The 22,858-nt window shown below is 38.2% G+C and overlaps 1 protein-coding gene across 2 annotated transcripts in view; it reads left to right on the forward strand.

Moving 5' to 3' along the window:
* The window catches only part of TNNI3K (TNNI3 interacting kinase), a 266,119-nt gene that overhangs the window by 169,389 nt on the left and 73,872 nt on the right, over positions 1–22,858 (forward strand). For both annotated transcript variants that reach the window (XM_045199469.2, XM_024565474.4), the window contains 4 exons: positions 2,294–2,346; positions 2,670–2,722; positions 6,665–6,797; positions 21,700–21,809. In XM_045199469.2, the coding sequence (XP_045055404.1) occupies positions 2,294–2,346; positions 2,670–2,722; positions 6,665–6,797; positions 21,700–21,809 (349 nt within the window). The remainder of the gene's footprint in view (positions 1–2,293; positions 2,347–2,669; positions 2,723–6,664; positions 6,798–21,699; positions 21,810–22,858) is intronic.

The following is a 22,858-nucleotide window of genomic DNA, read 5'->3' on the forward strand; positions in this document are numbered from 1 at the left end:
AACATTGCACCTTGTACGTAAAAACCTGCCAACTCCTTTCTCCCGGCTTTCAAACTCCCTTGTAATCCAACACCCCCTCCACCCAATTTCCCCCCATTATTCTCCAGCGTGTCCTCTTTAATTTAGTAAGTTCATTGTTCTTATAATTCCTACTACAGACACTCCTATCTCTTGGCCTTTACCAAGATCCCCCAACCTGTTCTTCTTTCCTTCTTTGTCTCGGCCTCCTTCCCTCCTCAATACAAAGTATGCTCACAAGCTCTCTGCCTGCCTCATTCACCACTGCATCTCAGGGCATAGAAAATTTCCTAGCACGTGATCAGCTCCCAGCTGTATTTGTACACTTACTGACCATCCTTCAAGGCCTGCTCCCAAGCTAATTCTTTTTAAAATCTACACTGCTTTTTTTTTTTTTTTAATGCTTGCATTACCCACGTTCATCTTCATTTTCATGAGTGGATAAGTTCCTAGAAAATGGAGTCCATGACTTGCATCATTTGCATCTCTCAGAATGTCCTGATAATGTGAGAAAGTAAATGGGTTTTAGGGAAAGGTCTATAATTCTATAATGACACGAGGATAATTCATAAAATCAATTGATCTAGTTAATCATTTACTATTTGTCAGACATTGTTCTAAGATCTGAGATGGTGGCCTAGATGAACTGGGTTCTCTGTCTTCACTGCTACTTGTTGCTTATCTAACCTCTGTTGATGCACTTAAGTTCTCTGAGCTTTGGATAGTCGTCCAAACTGAGAGGGTTTAACTAAGTTAGTTTTAACGTCTCTTTCAACTGCAGTGTTATCTGAATTTTAAATATTTATTTATAGATTGAGAATGAATACGTAATACTGATTAACTAATACTATAACTTTTACCCTTTCTAATTTGTAATTGTGTATGTTCAGTTGTATTTAATTAATTTATTTGTTCAACAATGTGTATAGGCTACTCTTATATAATAAGCAGCATGCTAAAAATGCTAGAGGCACGGCAATGAACGTAATTCCTGCATCCTGAGACACACGGCCTCTCACACCATAATGCACTGGGCGGCCCAGTGACAAATGCACTTAAGTTTCTCTCACGGAAGAGTGAAATATTGCTAAGCACTCCACCCACCTTCAGCAAGCTGATAATCATTCTTAATAATGTAACATACCTACTTCGGAAAAATTTAAACAAACAAATCAGTAAACAAAATATTCCCTACAAGTGTACCTTATTCGGGGCTTCTCTAGAGCCACGGTTTTAAGCTATTGCCTCAATGACTGCTATTTTGGAAAAGATGAAGGTTAAGTAGGTGTTCTGTGAGCTTTCTGTATGTTTAATTAGAGCAGTTCCATCTGCAAATCTGTTTTATAGAAGGAGATTGTGCTACTAATTTTTTTATTGTTCAATTACAGCTGACATTTACTATTATATTAATTTCAGCTATACAGCATAGTGGTCAGATATTACATAACTTACCAAGTGACCCCCCTAATAAGCCTAGTACCCACCTGACACCACCCAGTTACTGCAATGTTGTTGACTATCTTCCCTGTGCATTCAGCAGGAGCGGTCAAAGGCAATCTCATCTCACAATACGCTTGTGCAATATCCCACAACTCGGTTCACTAGTATGTGGGACAAGTGACCTCTCTTTGGGTTGTCCAGCCTGGACTTACTTCTCCAAAGGGTTACTCTTAATTTAGCTTGAATTCTTGAAAGGAGATGCTAACGACCTTTAAACACTTTCCTTCCCCCAAACCTTCAAAAGTAATTTGTCTAGTCTCATCTCACAGGCCCTGAAAACACTCCTTTGTCCTGAGATTGTAGCAAGAACATATCGGCCGAGACATTTTTCATAGAGTCCTATTCACATCAGGCATTACCTTGAACTGTCCTTGTGCTTAGGGTTCCCGCAAGCTGGTTCCCCTGCCCCAGCTCTCATATGTTCACAAAAGCCTTTACTCGTTGCCTGTAACCACAACTGTGTTAACAAATGAGCTCCAAGGAGCTAAAAATCTGATCTTCAGCTGATGAGTCTTTGGACAACTTTAGAGAATTTATCTACAATAAGATATTTTGTATACTTTCAAAGTCAAGCATAAGATGATCACAGTTTTTAAATACTCCTTTTGAATTAGGGAGTCTAAGAAAGTCAGCGTCACTAGGCTGAGATTTCTGTTAGCCTTTGGGGCTAGTTTAGATCACAGTGTAAACAAATGACAACTGTTGTCCTCTTCCATGAGGGGCCAGTGGGATCAGGAAGTAAAGTTTACTCAAAGTCTGCTTTTTTTTTTTACAGTCACAATATTCTTCTCTATGAAGATGGGCATGCTGTCGTGGCAGATTTTGGAGGTGAGAGTTCCAGGAATAATACCCCTAAATAATATCAGTTTCTTTCTTCCTTCCTAGCTCATGCCTAGGATTGTATGACAGGTATTAAAACAGGTTTCACCCTGATAGATGTACTTCTCTGAGTCATTAAAATCTTACTGGACCTGATTTTTTTAAGTGTATCATTTATTTTTAGTTTTCCCCCTTTTATATCCTCAGCTAAAGGGAAGGAACTGAGAATTTAAAGAAGATAAAGTTTTCTTCAGGTTTCAGAATGTTAGCTATAATCTTTGACCTTGGTGTAAGATATTTCCTTTGACATGGGCTTGTTTCGTTTCCTCCAGAATCAAGGTTTCTGCAGTCTCTGGATGAAGACAACATGACCAAGCAACCCGGGGTCCGCGCTGCTTGCCCTCCCTATAATTATGGAACAATTAAAATGTGTAAACTCAGCCTGAGAGGAAGAGAGATGAGAGCAGCTTCCAGTGGAAGAAATGTCATTGTCCCAGGGGCAGGATACTATGTTTTATGCTTTTATTTTCAAAAAGCCCTCAAAAGAACTATTTCAAGTCTCTCCCCGAGAAATAGATTAGATATATACTTGGAAAATGTTATGGATAAAATAATGCAGAATTTGTTTCAAATGCAGCTGCAAAGTACATGGCAGGCATGGATCCTTACATCCTATAGTTAACAGTTAATAGATAACTCACTATAAAATGTGGAGTTCACCAGAATCTATTAACAACTCATTTTCCACTTTGTTTAAGTAAAATAGTAAAAGTGATAACATCTGAAGCAGGTATGATTGTACGCAAAATGTCTGCAATCAAATTCATCACCTGCCCTCTCCTTCATTCCCCCTTCCCCCTGCCAAAAAAAAAAAAAAAAAAAAGTACACTTCTTTTTCTGGACTACCTGTGTTATTAAATTACCCAAGTTTGGGGTAATTTTTCATCCCTTCCTTTTCCTGCTTCCACTGACACTTTACTCAATCATTTTTTCTGATTGTTTCTTTTTTTTTAAGTTCATCTCTACTTCTCTTTTTCCACGGACTCAGTTCAAGTCCTCATCATCTCTTTCCCAGATTATTGCAACAGGCTTCTAACTCCAGTCCTCTCTTCCAGTGCATTCTTTGCAAAGTCAGCCACATGTGCTTCCATAATTGACCTCCTCCTGTAGACCATCAACAATGCCCACTGCCCACAGGCAAAAAGCCAAATCCGGCTGCCTGGCAGCCTCCTGCCCTCCCCAATTTGGCCCCAGGCACCTCTGTGACCTGTCCTGACAAGGACTCTCAACTTCCCAGTGCCCCAGCACACAAGCCGTCCCCCAATCATGCCATTCACTTTCACGTCCCCGTGACTCTGCCCGTGTGGTGTGCACTGCACCCCACCTGGAGGAAGTCTGTATTTCTTACAAGGCCCAGGAAATTGTAACTGTTTTAATAACCTGCCCGCCCTTCTGCCTTCTCCCCATATGCTTTTCTCTCTGTTCTTTTGTAGCACTTCGCACTACTGGCTTGTAATTTTATTCACTCAACAAACATTTATTGAGGGCCTACCACATGTCAGGCATTGTGCAAAGGTCCAGCAATGCAAACTGTGAATAAAAGCTTAGTCTTTGATATGAAGGAGCCCATTTTCTAGTGAGGAAAACAGTAGTATGGATTTAAAGCAGTGTGAAGTTTCAGTGCTAAGGTGTGACGAAGAGTCACGGGAGCTCAGGTGGCGTGAATAGGTAGATGTACATCAGATGTGGGAAAAGCAGAAGGGGGTGCCAGGCAGAGTGAGCAACAGTGTGAGCAAAGACATAGGGGAGGAAGAGAAACACCAAACTTCCCGGCAGAAAATCATATTGTTTGGCATTGTTGGCATGTACCATGTGAGAAAGAAAAAGGGAAAGATGAGCGAGAGAGGAAGGCACGAAAAACCATGGACCAGGTGGTATCCAAGTAGGGTTATTAGATTTCACTCATTTGTTCAATACATATTTATGGAACACCTTCTAGAGGCCAGACGTTTATTTGAAACAGGGGATATTATACTATAGAGAACAAAATAAAGTTCTTGTTTTTATAGAGCTAATATTCTACAAGAAGGTAGACCCTGAAACAAGTTAACAAAATAAGTGGTGATACATGTTATGAAGAAAAAACAAAGCAGAGTGTATGAGTAGAGAGTGGTGGGCATGCAATTTAAATAGGGTGAGAGAGAAAGACCACATTCCACAAGAGATCTGACATGGGAGTAATCCGCGTGGGGAAAGAGCGGTGTACACAGGGAGACAGTAAGGGCGAAGGCCCTGAGGCAGGAGAGCTCTTTGTGTGTTCAAGGCCAGAGTGACTGGAGTGAAGTAAGCAAGGAGAAGAATGGTGGGGTGTGAGCTCAGGGTGGTGTGAGGACGGTGTCCTCTTTGACAAGACACAGAGACTTCATCTAGTACCTGGGACATAGAGGTGGCTAGATCAGTGGTTCTCACCCCTGGTTGTGCAGTTAAATCACTTGGGAAACTTTTCAAAGCATACTACCTAAATCCAATTCCCAGAAATTCTGATGTATCTGCTTAGGGTGGATTTTGGGTACCTGGATCTTTTCAAGGTTCCCCAGGTGATTCTAAAATGCAGCCAGTTGAGACTGTCTAAACAAACTTTCATTGAATGGAATTGAACTGCATTTCACCAACCATGAGTTATATCCTTTTATTGTGCCGCCTCGTCTTCAAGCACAGCACTACTCTAAATTTATTTTGAAGGCTATTTTGTTTCTTACCAGTTATATGGCCTTATACAAGTTAGCTAATTACTCTATTACCCTCCTGTGAGAAATTGGGCATACTGTAGGCCTACTCCCACTTAGGCAATATTGTGACACATAGTCTGCTACGTAAACGGAGGCTATTTGGAATGTGAAAGCTCATGTGGAAGAATTGCATGTGAGCACCATAGTCGGAATGAAGATATTCCTAGAAAGCTATAATTATGCATGATTTCAAAATAAGGTAGACACTTCAAAAGAATTACAAGCAGCCAGCACTACACACAGAATTTCAGTAAGAATATGCACTGGTTTCCTTCGGTGGAAATACAGTGAAGGCAGGCGTTTAGCAAAGGTCATCAATGTGATTATGGAGCCGTGAGGTTTTAGAGCTGGAAGGCTTTCCTCCTGTTTTGCCCTTGAGGAATCTAAACTCCAGAAAACATACAGCCTTGCCCAGAGAGGCCCCGATAGTGGTAGAGCCAAATGTCTTATAAAATGTTCAACTTCCAACTCCAAATCTAGTGAAGCATCCTAAACCACAAATAAACCATAGTTATGCACTTGCATTTCAGAATGGAAGCATACTTAAAACTGAAAAATATGTAATTGCAAGAAAAGAGAATGTAAATAAGGCCATCTAAACATGAGGATAGAACTTTGCACAGAAAAATGCAATTGTAACAGTTCGAGGGCGTCTTTCCTGGGATATTGCACAAGCAGCACTCAGAAGTAACATGTCTGGGCAAACAAAGGATATCCAAGGGACCTGATCCTGCCAGTGAGGAATCAGCTGGCAGGTATGTTCTGGGCACTCCCCGAAGGCCCTTTGTCTTCTCCATCACGAGGGCACTATTGAGGGGCCTGATCTGGTGATTTCCTAAATTACAACCTAAAGATCTAAAGCACAGGTGGCAAACACAAGGCCCGAGGGCCGAATCGCCCCTCCACGTTGTTTCTACCCGGAGGCAGCAACAAGCTCGAGCTCTTGCTTAACTGTTGAGGAGTAGTTACATTTATACGTCCTAAAACTACATTTCGCCCTTTGAAGGCAACCGTGAGGCTGACATGGCCCCCCGTGAAAATGAGTTTGACACCCCTGATAAAGGAGGGAAGATACCTCCCACAGTGTATAGATTCACTCCCAGGGAAACATAGATTTCCTGGATGAACCCATACCTGGCTATTCAGAAACTTGTAAGGCTTCTAGGGGAAAGATGCTCAGAGATAAACAGACAAACAAAAAATAAACACCGCTGCTGTGATTATCATTTCATAAATGACAGGGAAACGTGATGACTACTATTATTGCAATATTTTGGGAAAAATTATGGATTTCATGATCTTCCAATGACTAAAAATAATGCCCTTTGAAAAACTGAACAACAGTAAGCACATCATTCATGTGTAAACACACCAATTTTTGCACAAATTGAGGGTAGTATTGATGTTACTTTACATTTATGTTTTTTGAGAATATTGAAAGAACACTTAACTGATCCTCACTACAAAGCACACCGTTCTACAGCGGAAGAATGAAACACACGGTAAATCAATGACTTTCGGATTTTCTCGGCACACAGAACCTCCGCTGGATGGCTCCCGAGGTGTTCACGCAGTGCACGCGCTACACCATCAAAGCTGACGTCTTCAGCTACGCGCTCTGTCTGTGGGAACTGCTCACCGGCGAAATTCCGTTTGCTCACCTCAAGCCAGGTAAGCCATAGTGTAATTAAAGTTCCCTGTTTCCCTTAGTTCTGTGCACTTTTGCAACTTCAGGAAACTTTTTTTTTTAACTCAAAGTGATGATCCTTGGTGGGATGGCAGAGTGAGAGGTAAGTAAACAATCTCATATTGTTTTACGGTATGCACGCAACCCAGAAAACTTAATGACCTAATTCTGTGATTTTAGACATTGACACACAAAAGTGTAGGTATATTTTATTGAAGTTTAGGGCTTTGCTTTATCTGTTGTTAATAAAACAAGCAAATGGCTGTGGCCATGTGACATGTAGGCGCAAGGAATGTGGACAGTGCAATACTTATCTTTTGATACTAGATTATAGAAGTGTTTTTTTTAGTGTGTAGAGAGGGGTGAGCTCAAAGTAGCAACACATAAAAATAACCTGTCACGACTGCTTTCTGCTTGTTTCACATTATACAAGAGAGAATTGTTTTTCCTAAGAATTTTATGTACGTGTGTGGCTACAGTTCAAAAATGGAGCTTTCTGAGTGAGCCTCCTGTCGTTCATAACAGGCAATGTACTCTATGCCAAGGTAGATGGGGAAGGCAGGGAATTTAATCTCAGGACTTGCGGTTTAAAGTAAATTTGATTTGCATCTGTCTCTTCATTTTAGTTGCGTTTCTTTCATGTTTTGTCACATTGTTTACTTACTTGTGTCCACCATCAGGCTGGAAAGTTCTTAAGGACTAGGCATTCCCAAAACCAAGTATGCATGAAAAGTTGTTTTCCAGTTAAATCATAAATAAACTTTAAACAAATTATACTGTAAGCTCCTAGTGGCCACTCTGTCATGATCTATTAGAAGAATAAAGTCAAAAGTGATCTTAGGGAAAAACAAATCTTATAAATGTGCATACTCCTAAGTCAAAAGTCCTATCCGGGATCACAGTAACAATTAGTATTCGTGTGCAGAGCAAAAGCCACCTTTCATACCCTCTTTTCCCCTAAAACAGGACGGTCTTTAATTACATTCTGCACAGTGTCTAACAGGGAGCTTTTCACAAATTATATGGTCTTTACATACTCATTGAGTACAGTGATTATTTAATTGCCTTAATCTCTCTCTCTATGCTTTTCGTGTTTTAAATTTAAGTGATGAGATTCAGCCATTCCTATAGTGTGGACACAAGAGCTCCTTTTTGAACTGGACCGACATTGCTACTTGAAATGTCTAGCTCTCACACGCTGCTCTTTATCCCTTAGAACTTTCATTCTGATTAAGACCAAGGACTATATTAAAAAAACTATAATTCTAAAAAATCCAATAATTCTAGACATATTGTGGTATTTTTCATAAGAAAGAGATAAACCTTCTTATCTCTCATCTTTTTTGTCAATCCATTCACCTATTCTGTTGATTTTAAGTCCTAATACATCTTGGATTTATTCACTACCTACCCCCATCCACCACCATCCTAGCTTAAGCCATCATCTTTATCATTTATACTGCACAAATTTTATATAAATAAAATTTATTAAAGTAGAAATTATTACAGTAAAAGTTATCATTTTAGGTTAACAGATCAATGTTTTAATAAATATATACAGTTGTATATCCATAAATACAATCACAATATAGTGCTTTTCTATCACTGCAGAAAGTTCCCTGCTGCCTTTTTGGAGTTAATCCACTTTTCTCACACCCAGCCCCTGGCAACCACCAAACTCATTCCTATGCCTATAGGTTTGCCTTTTCTGGAATGTCATATAAATGGAATTATGTGTTGCATTCATCAGTAATTCTTTTTCATTCCTGTGTGATATTCCATTGTGTTAATGTATCTCAATTTATTTTTGCATTGACAAGTTGATGATCATTTGAGTTATTCTCATTTGGGGGCTATTCTGACTATGATTGCTAAAAATCACTCAAGCCTTTGAATGAATGTTTTCACTACTCGTAGATAAATACCTAAGAGATCTTATGGTAAGAGTTTTTCCAAGGCATTTGTACCTTGATGGGTTCCCACCAGCAGCATATGAGAATTTCACCTGCTCCATATTCTTGCCAGTACCATTTTATTATCTACTTTAAATAAAATATTAGTCACTAGAGTATGTAATGCTATATCATTGTAGTATTATTTTATATTTCTCTAATAACTCTTGATGTTGATAATCTTTTCATGTGTTTATTTGCTGTTCATATATCTTTCTTTGGTACAGTGTTTGTTCAAATTGTCTTTATTATTTAGTTGTAAGGATTCTTAGGTTCCAGGAAGAAGTCTTCCATCTGTTATGTGTTTGCAAGTATTTTTCTCTAGTCTGTGACTTGCCTGTCCATTTTCTTAAAGATGTATTTCACACAGAAGTTTTTAATTTCAATAAAGTCTACCTAATCAAACTTTTAAATCATTTTTTGTGTATCCTAACTAAAATATTCTTGCTTCACCCAAGGCAACAAAGATTTCCTCCCATGTTTTCTTACAGGAGACTTATAGGTTTAAGTTTTACATTTGTGAGATTGAGTTGAGGTTTTTAAAAATTATACAAGGTATGGATTGAGTTTAGAGTTCTTTTGTTAATTTATTGAGTTTTTTTATAGATTTCCAATTTTTCAGCATGACTAGTTGAAAAGACTGTCTCCATTAAATTATTTGTGTACATTTGTTAAAAATCAATTGACCAGATCTCTGTGCATCTTTTTCTGGACTCTATTCTGTTCCACTGATATGTCTACCCTTATTCCACTATCGGATTATGGATAAATTATAGCAAGTCTTGAAATGCAACATGAATCCTCCAACTTTGCTCTTCTTTGTTAAAATTGCTTTGGCTATGTCTAAAGTTTTTGCTTTTTCATATAAATTTTAGAATCAGCTTTCAATGTCTACCAAAAGAGAGAGAGAGAGAGAGAATATGCTGGAATTTTGATTGGGTTGCATTGAATCTGTAGATCAATTTGAGAAAAATTCACAACTTAAACATATTGAATCTTCTCGTCAATAAACACAATGATCTCTCTATTTATTTAGGTCTTCTTTAAATTTCTGTCATCGGTGTGTTTTAGTTTATATCATACAAATCTTACACATATTTTTTAGACTTATTTCTATGTATTTTTGTGTTTCTTTATGCTATTATGAATGTTATTTTTAAATGTTAATTTCCAATGGTTCTTTCCTAATATAGAGATATAATTAATTTTTAAATAACAATGTAGTACCCTATGAATTTGCTAAATTAACTTACCAGTTCAAGTAACATTTTTGTACATCTTTAGGATTTTCCACATAGTTGATTAGGTCACCCTGGAATAAAGAAAATTTTATTTTATTTCTTTCCAATCTACATGTCTTTTATATCTTTTTCTTGCCTGTTACACAGGCAAGGACCTCCAGTACAATACTTGTAGAGCAGTGAGATATTTTACTCAAATCTATCTACTTCTTGAAGTTTTATCCACTGCCACCCTAGTTTAAATTGCCACCTTTATCAAATTGCTGCAATAGCCATTTGACTGTTTTCCTTTTATTCCTGTTTCCCCTTCCTCTTCAGTCTCTACATATCCGCTGAAATGATATTTAAAAACATAAACTTGTGTCACCATTGTTTCAATTATCCTATGACTAACCATGTTCTTAGGATTAAATCTCAAAATCTGTAGCGTGCCCTACAAGACTCTCCATGGTTCTACATCTCTAACCTTGCTCGTATAACTTAACTTTTCGTGCTCCCGTCACTTGGCCTTCTTTGGCTTCTTTTAATATGTTGCCCTTTTGCTGGCCATTTCATCAGTAAATGCAGTTAATGATGACTCCACAAAAAAAGTGCTATGAGGATTAAATGAGATCACGTCTGTAACTGAACTTTGTGAATTGAAAACTCTGCAACTCTAAGATGAAAGATGAGGGCAAAGTGTCATACAGGGTCGAGGCTTCCTGTGACTCTGTACTTGAGTGGACCTCTCATTTTCAGGAAGCCCATAGAAACACTTCAAGTCATCTTGACTCCCCTTTTTCCTTCTTTTCCTTCTTTTGTCCTCCCTCACTTTCTTCTTTCCTTTGTTTTTTTTTCCCTTTTCTTATTTTCAGCCTCACTTTCTAAATATCTTAAATCTCTACACTTATCACCCTCGTCACTGCTACTTCCTCATTTCCCATGCAGACTACAGCACAGTACCATAAACGGCATCCTTGTCTCCAGCTTTGCTCACCCTCTTTTTTCCACCAATTACCATTCTGTAGCTTTCTAAAAAATCAAATTTCATTATCTGGCTTTCCTTACTTAAAATTGCTAATGTTTTTTTTCTTTTCTTTAAAGATAAAATCAAAATTTCTCAGAACAGTCTACACAGGCCCCCACAATGACGGTCTTGCTTTCCTCCCCAGATCTACCTTTTGCCACCTGCAGCCTCTCCCCTATGTTCCAGCCACAGGAAACTACTTCATTTCCTCAGCTTGCTGCATTTCCTCTCACTTCCATGTCTTTACAAATGGTAGTCATTTGTCAGAGACACTCTTCCCCACTTTTTATCATATTAACTGCAATTTACTTTTAGGTCTTAAATATTACTTCTTCCAAAAACATCTTCCCTAATTTTCCACTATCGAGTTAAGCTCAGTCTCCTCCATGCCCTAAGTCAACACTTATCATAATATTTATATTTCACTCACATAGTTTTGCTGTTTACTCTGTTATACTTTGCAAATTTTAAAATGAATATTTCAAAGAGATGAAGATCCCCTCTCTCATGTACCCACAGAAATATTTACTATTTTGGGAGAGAGAATATTATATAATAGAACAGTTAAAAATCTTGCCTAAAAATAACTTGATTCCAATATCCCAGATATTGGAATTTATACTGCTTTAGTGGAGAGTTTGTTTGTGATAGATGCTGATTTTTTTAAAGTTGGACGGTGACCATGCATCAAGTAATGAGACTGTTAATACCATTGCAGTGGTTAGGCAATCTAGCGTATGTTTAGCAATAAATCGTGTGAAGCATCAGATTCAACATAGACTACATATTAGCCATTTACAGTAAGTAACAAATCCATGACTACAATGTGGAGCAGCATTATCAATTATAGGAACTGCCACATTACACATGGCTCAGCTCCTGGGTTTAGCAGAATCCTGGCTCCTGGGAGAAATGTAAAAGTAGAACACAAATCTTAGCATGGACTCTTATGCAAATAATGGGTATGCATTCAGAAGAACCGGAAGTCAGGGTCTCCTTTACATAGTAGATCTTCAAATTAACCCTATAATTTCAGGGTTAGACAGAACTATGCCCACAGGGCCAGCAGAAGCAGACGAATGTTCAACACGGCACAACATGACGAGCAGGAAACCCTTTGCTCTGACTCAGTAGAACCGGGGCCACACAGCCCTGGCGAAACAGTGCCGTGAAGGAACATAGGGATGCCTGCTCACTGTTACCGTGTCAACTAATTTCTCTATGTTTTTTTTAAGTCTAAATTTTTTTAAATGTTGGTAATTCACTGTTAAGGAAACATTTTTTCAAGCTAACTGTGTATGGGCTAAAGAAAATTTGCATAATGTGTAAGGGCATGAGTCTTGGGACCTTATGCAAGCTACTCACCCAACCTATATTTCAGTACTTCAGTTTCTTTCTTTTTAAAGTAGGGATAATAATATGACCTATCTCAAAGGGTTGAAATGGTGGTTGTCGTTAGTAAGCACTCAGTAAATAAACATTAACAATTACTATTATTAATATTTTTAGGCTATTATTAAGTGCTCCTACAGTCAGGAATGGTGCTAGAACAAGAGGAAAACAAAAAGCAATAAGGTGTTGCCCAGGCCCTCATAGTAAAGAGAGAGAGTGAGAAAGGTGCAGTCAGCAGGGTGAGTACCAACTAGATTGAAGCACAGTGCTTAGGATTCTCCCTGGAGGGGTCTCCTGCTGAGACAAGTGCTGGGCAGAGGATATCAGGGGTGGACTCTTAGAGCAAATTATGCCTGAACTACATCTGTAAAAGATGAGTACTGATTAAATAGGTAAATACTGGGGAGACAGAGACGGCATCCCAGCAGAAAACGGTATGGGCAAGGTACAGGTGTAGGAAAGATACACAAATAATTCAGTAGGGATACATCAGAAAATACAAGAGACCCAGTAGCAAGACACATGCTGTAAATGTAAAACCAGAGCCAGATGGTGAAGGGCCTTGTGCCAACAATGCAAGTCACTGTAAGGTTTCAAGTGGGGCAACAGTGCAACTCTACTATTATTTTAAAAGTGTTTCCTCTTGCTACAAAGCAAAAGCTGGATTGGAGAGATTCAAAGCAGAGGCAAGAAAACTAGGTAATCAAGAAAAGAATGTATAAAATGTTAACTAGGGAAGTAGATTTAGAAGAGAAAGCAGAGGTTGGCTTTAGGAGATTTTAACAGGACTTGCTAATGGATTGAGGTGGGAGCACAAGGGAGAAGAAGAAGTTGAGGATGACTTTTAGGCTCCTGGTTTAGCCAGCAGGAGGATGATGGATATAGGAAGAGAACAGATTTGTGAGATAAATGATTAGATTAGAAGGAGAAGGAGCCAAGGTGTGAAGCCAAGCAGAGAGAGAAGAACCAGGAAAGATGAAAAAGGAGCTGGTGTGTATGACCTGGCAAAGAAGAGCTGTCCTGGATACATGTCAGAGAAAGAAACCAACACCTGCTTCTGCAATTTGATTTCTCTCCTGGGGCTGTCACATCTGATGTATCATGAAAAACTAATGGAGAAATCTGGGATGAATTAATCCATCAATATATATTTTATCCAATCCTTTTTCTTATAAGCAGGTACCAATTCTGTGGATCATTTTCAGATTATAGTTTGGGGCCAAAGAAGAAAGCCTCTGGTCTTCCTGTGCGAAGCCAGCTGGTTTCACAAGGAGACTCAACTCTGTGCCCTGGGATTCCTTAATGCCAGGCTCTGAGTCTGAGATGTGACAGCAAATTAAGAACATCTGCCAATTTATTCTAGCCAGATTTGGGTGAGACTTCATATTGAGACTCATAACTCAGAGCTGCAAACTGCAGTCCAGGAACCAAATATGGCTTGCAGACATTTTGATGTCTCACATATGGCTTTTAAAAATAAGATTTGAAATACATATAGAGAACACAGTTAAGTCATAGGTCTCATATTTGCAGTCATTTGCTACCCCTGCTTAAGTATTAGATGATTATGCTCTTCTGCACATATGATTCAGTTCATAACACATCTGCATATAATAACCTCAAAGGCCATAAGCACACTGATGATGTAGACTGTGCTTTGACAAGTGATAGGAAAATAGGAGTGAGCTGAAGTTCTGAAATCTTGTTTGCTGTGCTAACCCTTATCGGTTTTTTTACTGAAAAGAGTGGAGCCAGCCAATAACTACACAGATCACTGAAGAGATCAAATCGGTCCAATGGATGGTGATATTTCTATGAATATAGCTGATATTAACATTCCGATACTTCATTACACTGACAAAGATTGCAATGAGAACAGACAATGGTGCAAATTAATCTATTCTTCTGACAGTCTGTAATGAGAATGGGATGTGGTTTAAAAAATTAAGCCATTCTTAGTACAATCTCAAGATTGCAATCTCATGGTCTCTCTCAGATGCTATATGCTCTGGTGATACATTACTGAAAAGTGTCAGTTTAACAAAGAAAGTCTTCGCTCTTGCTGAGATGGTAGAATGAATTTGCTTTGTTTCACCACAGCCCTGCCTATTAAAAACAATGAAGTAGAATCAATTGTGTTTTTTTAGAACATGCATACACACAATCAAAATTGGAAAAAAAACATTCTGGCAATTTTATCTTAGTCAAAACTTACAAACAAAAAATGGTAATTTATTGTTCCTTTTTTATACGAATGCCTAGATCTACTTCTATAAAACATAAGAGAATAAGTGATAGATTACTTTAGGAATTCAGAATCTAGTAAGAATTTATCCATAAGCAATGTATAGCTAATTAAGTTCATCCTGGAGAACTATGTAGTCATCCTCTTCACAATAGGCGTATTGCATTATGAGGGGGAGGATGACAGATGAGGTGGTTTGTAGCCTTGGAATTCACGGTAACGCAATGCAGTGTTTTACTTGGTGTTCATACCCAAAGAAAACCTCAAAAGGAGCTGAGATTACTGGTCTAAACAGAACAGATAATATACAACAGTGTTTTTGATTTCTAGTTCTCTAGGTTCAGACTAAAAGACATTAGAAAAACCCTTGATATGTCGATAATAATCATAGCAACAACAACAGCTAACATTTATTTGGAATCTACGATGGACCAGATGCTCTAAGTACTCTGTCTCCTTCAATTCTAACAACAGCCTGTGGTTTGGGTCCTATCAGGGTAAAATATATATGCTCAATGTCACATGCTAGTGGAGGTATAGCCCAGAGTTAAATGCATGGCTCTCTGTCCCCAAAGCCCATGCATGTCCCTCTTACACTGTGTCCTCATTGCTTCATTTTAAATTTAGAGAAATTAATACTCACAGAGGCAAATTAGTTTAATTAGGATCTCCCAGAGAGTTAAAAGGAAAGCCAGACTGGAAATCAGGCCTCCACACTTCCTTGTAAAGGGCAGTTCTTAATAGTCATACTGTTTCAGTTTATTGAAGCCCCCTCCCCAAAGACTTTGGACAAAAGATAGTATTATGTACTAAATATGCCACCAGATCTCAATAATTGACTTAATTATATTTTCAGTTAATATTAAACTAAACATTATATTCATCCTGTAATGTTGCTTGATGAATAGGAATTATTCTCTGTCCTGAAAACATAATAATAAACAAGATATTAATGGACATTAATCCATCATCTTCGCTTGTTTGTACAAACACTATTTACTGAGTCCTGTATAGCACAATCTATATTATTTCCAGTGAAATGTTATTGTAAACTATCTCATTTATTGATTCATTCAGTGCATATCTATTAAGTGCTTAATTGCTTGTCACTGTGCTCTGCACAGGAGATACAGTGGTGAAAAGCCACAGTCACTTAACTCAAGGAACTTGTGATTCATTTTCAGAGGCAAGCCCTTAAATAGGTAATTAAGTGTAAAACATTGTATGCTATTATAGCACAGGGTGCTGGGTCAGGACATAGGAAGCACACCCAGAAAGAGTTCATTCAAACTATGACCTAAGTGACAGTAGGTGTAATGCTGAAAAAGAAGGTAAGGAAGAGGATACCAGAAAACAAGTCACATTTCAATATTGAACCATAAAAGACAACGAAAAACCCAGTGATTCATTTATTTATTAATTATGCATTTATTTACCATATTTTATTGAAAAGCATAACACATTTTTTTCTTAACTTATTATCATTCACATAGAACGTTAATACATCCTGTCACATGAATACATGAAGTTTATCACATGGTATTTTGAATGCCTAGTCTGTTGTTCACTGGCCTCTTTTGAGAGACAACGCTGACAATCTGTATTCATAGCTTTTCTTTTCTTGATAAAGTTTTAATAAACAATGAAGAACTTGAAACCACAAATGGACACCAGGGTTATGGAGACCCTTGAGGCTTACTCACACAGTTGTGTTTAATTCGACTCTCTTTGAGGACAGGGGGAGAGGGAGACGAGGCTGCTCTGGAACTGTGCTCTCTAAGACGGCAGCCACTAGCCACACACGGCTGTTTAAACGGAAGTTTATGTTAATCGAAACGACATAAAATTAAAATTTCAGCTTCTCATTTACACCAGCCATATTTTAAAAGCACCTAATAGCCATATCTTACCATATTGAACAGCACAGAATAATATTTTCATCACTGCAAAAAGTTCTGTGGAGACTATGGAATCAAGATGGAAGTACAGGTAGATGCACCTCACCTCCTTACTGGATTTTTCTCTGCCTTTTATGGTTCAATATTGAAATGTGACTTTTTTTTATCTGGCATCCTCTTCATGGAGAGAATTACAACTAAATCTCAAAAACAAATAACATCCTGAACCATCGGAAAATCAAACTGTATAGAAGTCTGACAACCAAGGATTTAAAGAAGCCACAGTCATCCAAACTGGTAGGAGGGGTGGAGACATGGAGACTCAGTATGGCACAGAGAGGTGGCAGTGGTGGCAGCATGGGCACTCCCATGTTCCCGTGTGGTGGATAAAAATTGGGAGGGATACCTTGAGAGCAAGTAATCCCAGCCCCAGGCCAGATGGCACAGACTAGGGTTCCAGCTCCAAGAAGATAAATCTCCATAACTTCTGGCTATAAAAACCAGTGGGGGTTGGGGCAGAGGAAGAAACTGCTGGATTTTCAGGATACTCCAGATAAAGAGTCCACACACTCTTAGAATGTATGCAAACCCACCCACTCTGGGACTCAGCACCAGAGCAACAGCTGGAAGGGCACCACTTACACACGGGGAATGGGTAAAGTGACTGGAAACAGGGCAAATGCCGGGCAAATCCCCAGAAGCCAGTCAACAGGATTGTTCTCTCCCTGAGCCCTACCCCACACAGAACCACAAAGTGGAGAAGCAGATTGCCCGCCCTGACAATTACCTAGGGCTCTGCTCCATACAATTTACAGGCGACTTTTCTACCCTAGGCCATACTACTAAGACAGTGAGTCAAAGAAGCTCTACCTAATACACAGAAATAAAAACAGGGAGGCTGCCAAAGTGAGGAGACAAAGAAGTATGGCCCAAATGATAGAACAGAACAAAACCCCAGAAAAAGAACTAAACAAAAGAGAGATAGCCAATCTATCAGATACAGAGTTTAAAACACTGGTCAGGATGCTCAAAGAACTGATTTAGTATGGTAACAACATAAAAGAAGAAATGAAGGTTACACTAAGTGAAATAAGGGAAAATCTACAGGGAACTAATAGTGAAGGGGAGGAAGTCAGGATTCAAATTAACGATTTGGAACATAAGGAAGAAATTAGCATTCAACCAGAACAGCAAGAAGAAATAAGAATTCAAAAAAACAAGGATGGCATAAGAAGCTTCTGAGACATCTTCAAATGCACCAACATCCAAATTGTAGGGATGCCTGAAGGAAAAGTGGAAGAACAAGAAATTGAAAACTTACTTGAAAAAATAGTGAAAGAAAACTTCCCTACCTCGGTAGGGAATGAAATAGACATGCAAGTCCAGGAAGCATAGAGATTCCCAAACAAGTTGGACCCAAAGAGGACCACACCAAGACACATAATTAAAATGCCAAAGGTTAATGATAAAGAGAAAATCTTAAAAGCAGCAAGAGAAAAGCAGAGAGTTCCAATAAGATAATCAGCTGATTTCTCAAAAGAAACTTTGTAGGCAAGTAGGGGCTGGAAAGAAGTATTTAAGTCATGAAAGGCAAAGACCTACAACCTAGACTACTCTATCCAGCCAAGCTATCATTTAGAATGGAAGGGCAGATAAAGTGCTTCCCAGATGATGTAAAGTTAAAGGAGTTCATCATTACAAAGCCATTATTACATGAAATGTTAAAGGAACTTATTTAAGAAAAAGAAGAAAACCAAAACTATGAACATTAAAATGGCAACAAATTCACAACTATCAACAACTTAATCTAAAATAAAAAATAAAAAACCTAGGCAAACAACCAGAACAGGAACAGAATCATAGATACGGAGATCATTTGGAGGGTTATCAGCTGGGAGGGCAGAGGGGGAAAATGGATGAGGTGCAGGGATTAAGAAGCATAATTGGTAGGTATGAAATAGACAGGAGGATGTTAAAAATAGTATAGGAAATGGAGAGGCTAAAGAACTTATATGCATGACCCATGGATATGAACTAAGAGGGGAGGGTGCTGGAAGGAAGGAAGGGTACAAGATGGAGGGGTACAAAGGGGGGAAAATTGGGACAATAGTAATAGTATAAGCAATTTAAAAATTATATATATATATATATATATTTAAAGTTCTATTAAACATCCCTAGCCTAGAAGCTAGATTGTAAGCTTTACTAAACTATTGATAAGTATTTCAGATAGTGCTGATGAAAGAATAGGTGCTGAATAAATAGTTTTCTGTTATTTTTAATTTAGCCTTATTCTCTTTTAATAGCAGTTTTCTCTGTAAAAATATAAATCAATATTTACATAAATCGTTTAATATATTTCATGTAGCAATCAAGGTAAAATGTGATTAATGGATTGACAGTGACATTTGAATCCGGAGTATCAGAAAGTTTCCCAGCTGCTAGTGTGGCATGGCCACTGAGGCAAGACGGACACGGCGATCTCAAAGGTGACAAATTTCAGTTCCATGACTCCTCGTGTTGCATTGCCCACTTGTCAGAGTTGCTCGTGAGTCGTGTCTCTGCCAAGAGTGCGCAAAGCAAAAGGGAGAAGTTGCCAAGGCTTTGCAGAATCTGCTTTGAATAATGAAGAATTGAATATCATTCATCTTAAACTGACTTTCCAGAAACAGTGCCAAGAAGTGAGCAAGTAACTTTATATACTTGATATCAGAGTCCAAGAGAGTTTCAGAGGAGATGTTGGGCACCTGCATTACTTAACTCGCTTTATGAATAGTCTTTCCCCACCCATTAAGAAATGTATAGTTAGCTTCAATGTGTTCACTACACTGGTTTATGTGATTATAGTTGTTCCAGCTAAACAATATCCAAATATTGTTGGTCGTAAGGTGAAAAAGTAGAGTTAGATCAGTGATCATTAAACATCAGTTTATTTGCTTATTTATTCACTGCATTCCAAAAAGAATTCAAAATAGTCAAGAGTAGCCAATGGAAGGAGACTTACACGCTTAGTTTTTTGTAACACAAAAGATACAATTTTATGAGTCATGTTAAGTTTGCAAAGTATGATTTGATCAGTCTTTTGTTTCTTTGTTTTCTCAGTGTTAGCAACCAATGAGGGCCAGTGGTGGCCACGTTTTGCCTTAGCCCTTCTTCAGGCCCCTGGGGGCAGAGTCTCCAGGCACGCATGCAAAGCTCATTTCCCCCATTTCCGGGGGGATGTGTCCCCCATACAGGGGGGCAAAGGGCATGAAGTAAGATTTTAAAGACAAATAATAGATGTTTGAGAAAACATTAAGCCTCACTACTCATTAAAGAACAAATTTTAAACAACAATGAGTAAGCTGATATATTCATCTCTCATATTAGCAAAATCTTTTATAAAGTGAGAAATTCTAATTCTGGTGCAGGTGTAATTAAAAACCTGCTTACACACTTGCCATTAAAAGTATAAATTACTACAATTATTCAGAAAAACAATTTATCAGTATGTAGAAAAAGTCTTTAGTTATCCCCTTTGATATATTAATTTTACCTCTCAAAATAACATAGGTAGTTTGTGAAATCAAGAAAGTCATTGAAAAAGACATTCTTTGAAGTGTTTACACCCAAATTTGAACGTAAAATTGAGGAATGATTAAGTAAATCATACTAAATGAAGAGTCATTAAAAATATATTAACATGGAGATTTAACATTGGAAATGCTTATATTTAATTTAAGGAAAGAAGTATTACATAATTGTATACTAGAAATAAACTCAATGATATAAACATAAGAAACACTTAAAATAGGTTTACATTTGTTTCCTCTGAATAAAATTTTATTCTTTCCAATGCTATTATTTTCTAAAAGTTTACAAAGAATACGTATAAATTTTACATTTGGCAAAATTAGATACGAATTCTGACCGACCCATGAAGCAGTCTGTTAAGTTACACTGCATATGATTTCCCTGCACCAGATCTATAAACAGAACGTAAATGGAGCAAACTTAGATAGAGAGGTAGTGGCTGAGGGTTTAAGCTTTTAAGATATAGACAGATGCTTATGACATCACAATCTAGAAAACAGGAAGGAGCAATGCCCTGGAACTTGAGCCTCCCACTGGTGCAGAGTAATTTTTTTTTGAAGAATGAAGAGCTTCATGTGTCGTTCACAAAGTATTTTCAAGGTGAAGTGGCTGAAGAGAGCATGGAATCTGGAACAAGAGGCTACAGCAACCACTAGTTAGATTTAATTCTTTTGATAAATTAAAAACTCATTACACGCACACAAAACATAACGGTAGCACTCATACATACTTTTCATGGTTGTTAGGGGGATCGAAAAATTTTGTGTCTGTACAAACCATGATGCCTGATACAAAATGTACTTAATAAAAGTAGTAATAGGCTTGGTTTCCAAGGGAGTACAGAAATCACTGGTTGCAGAACAGAAAAATAATCAGCAATCAGATATCTGCAATGAAGTCCCAAGAATCATAATGCAGTAACGGGGAGTTGGAGATGAGCAATATTTAGAAATGCAAATAGGCAGGCAGCACTAGGGAGTTCAATCAATGAGTGGTATTAGATAAAAAGATGGATGTGAAGTCTCTGACAGAGTTTAGCAAATAATAACTACTTTATAAACATTAAAAATTAAAATCCTAACATTCTTGTAATAGTCATGGAATTTAAGCTTAAAAATAATATTCATTGCCCAGTTATTCAAAGTGAGAAGTTCGTGGCACACCGTGTCTTGCTATGCATAGTGTAAGCTCGTTAGCCTGAGAGTTACGGCATTGTATAGGCTGGTCCAATCTGTCTTCCTGTCTTTACTTTCTATAACATCATGTACCTACCCTATGCTTCAGCCACACACCCTAAATAACTTGCTATTTTCATGCTCCTTTGTATGTGCCTTTGTTCCTGTGCATAGTCCTTGTGCTCACTATTTGTTGAATGAACAACCAAATGAATGAATTTATAAAGATAAACTTAGAGTATCAAATTATGCAATGTTTGGTTTAAGTTTTTTAAAAAAGCACAGAGTTCTTTTTGAATCTCTCCTGACGATGCACAGATTGATTCTTGATGATCGTGGCCTGTTCATGTGTTTCTTAAAATGAATATGTGATTTTCAAAATGACATGACCATTTGGTTTGCAGCGGCTGCCGCAGCTGACATGGCTTACCATCACATCAGACCTCCCATTGGCTATTCTATTCCGAAGCCCATATCATCTCTGCTGATGCGAGGGTGGAATGCGTGTCCTGAAGTGAGTCATTTTTATCTCCTCTTAGATAATGTGTTATGGTCAAAATCTGTCACAAATAGTGTCACACCAAAGTCTTCTTTTAGTATGTATATTACGACTGTCAAGGCGGAAAGACTGATTTGCCTTCTGCTCTTCCATCTCTAATTGCCTCAAGAAGTCTGAGTATCTCATATTTCTTTGCTGCTGTTCTCTGATTTTGAAATGTTTCTCACAACTGATTAGTAAAAGAAAAACCAGGGTATGACAGATGACTCACACTCTCATCTCAGCTGCAATTTTATTAACTATACTTCAGCCATATTTAGCCATTTTCTAAAGAAAGAAATTTGGCCCAAGATGGGTTTGTGTGGGCTTTTTGCCATGAGGCAGGCCTGCAGGCAAAAGCCCCGTGACAGGTAGTCTCTGGCAGCACTGACTCCAGCAGGAGGCAGGAGACCTGGTCGTGGTCCTTCTCTAACTCTGAGTGGCTGTGATAAAGTGGTGAAGAACATAGGTTTAGAGCCCAAATGAAGGGATTGATATTATGGAAGGAATAAGCAAAGTATGGTATGTAAAGAGTGGGAAAGAACATTTTAAAATATGACCCTAAGTCTAAGAGAATAAAAGGAAATAGTCACATAATCCCCGGATGAAATCCCCAGATTGTCTGTGTACAGAAAAGGATTCTTCTTATTTGTACCAGATTGATGTCTACTTTGTCTTCAAAGACTGACAAAGGAGGAGATTCCACAACTGCTTTCCTAAGAGTACGGTTTAGCCCAGTGTCTAAGAGTCCCCCTGCCACTATGTTTTGCTGTCTATTGAAATCCTTGTGTCTTGACGTCAGTCCATATCGATTCTTTTGCTCTGAGCAGAAGGACTTAGTTCACATTCTTCACACTGGAGATCCTTATACAAAAAGGCCTAATAGCCCTTATTCACCCACCTCTAACCATCTTGGTTATTGCTGTTCTCTTTTTATAGGTCCTTGTTTCTGATCCTTCCCAGGCACTTTATCTCCCTTTGACAAAGAAAGGAGCAGATAAAGGGAGGCTATTGTTATCTCAGAA

Source organism: Desmodus rotundus, chromosome 3 (genome assembly GCF_022682495.2).
Source record: "Desmodus rotundus isolate HL8 chromosome 3, HLdesRot8A.1, whole genome shotgun sequence".
Taxonomy (NCBI): Eukaryota; Metazoa; Chordata; class Mammalia; order Chiroptera; family Phyllostomidae; genus Desmodus; species Desmodus rotundus.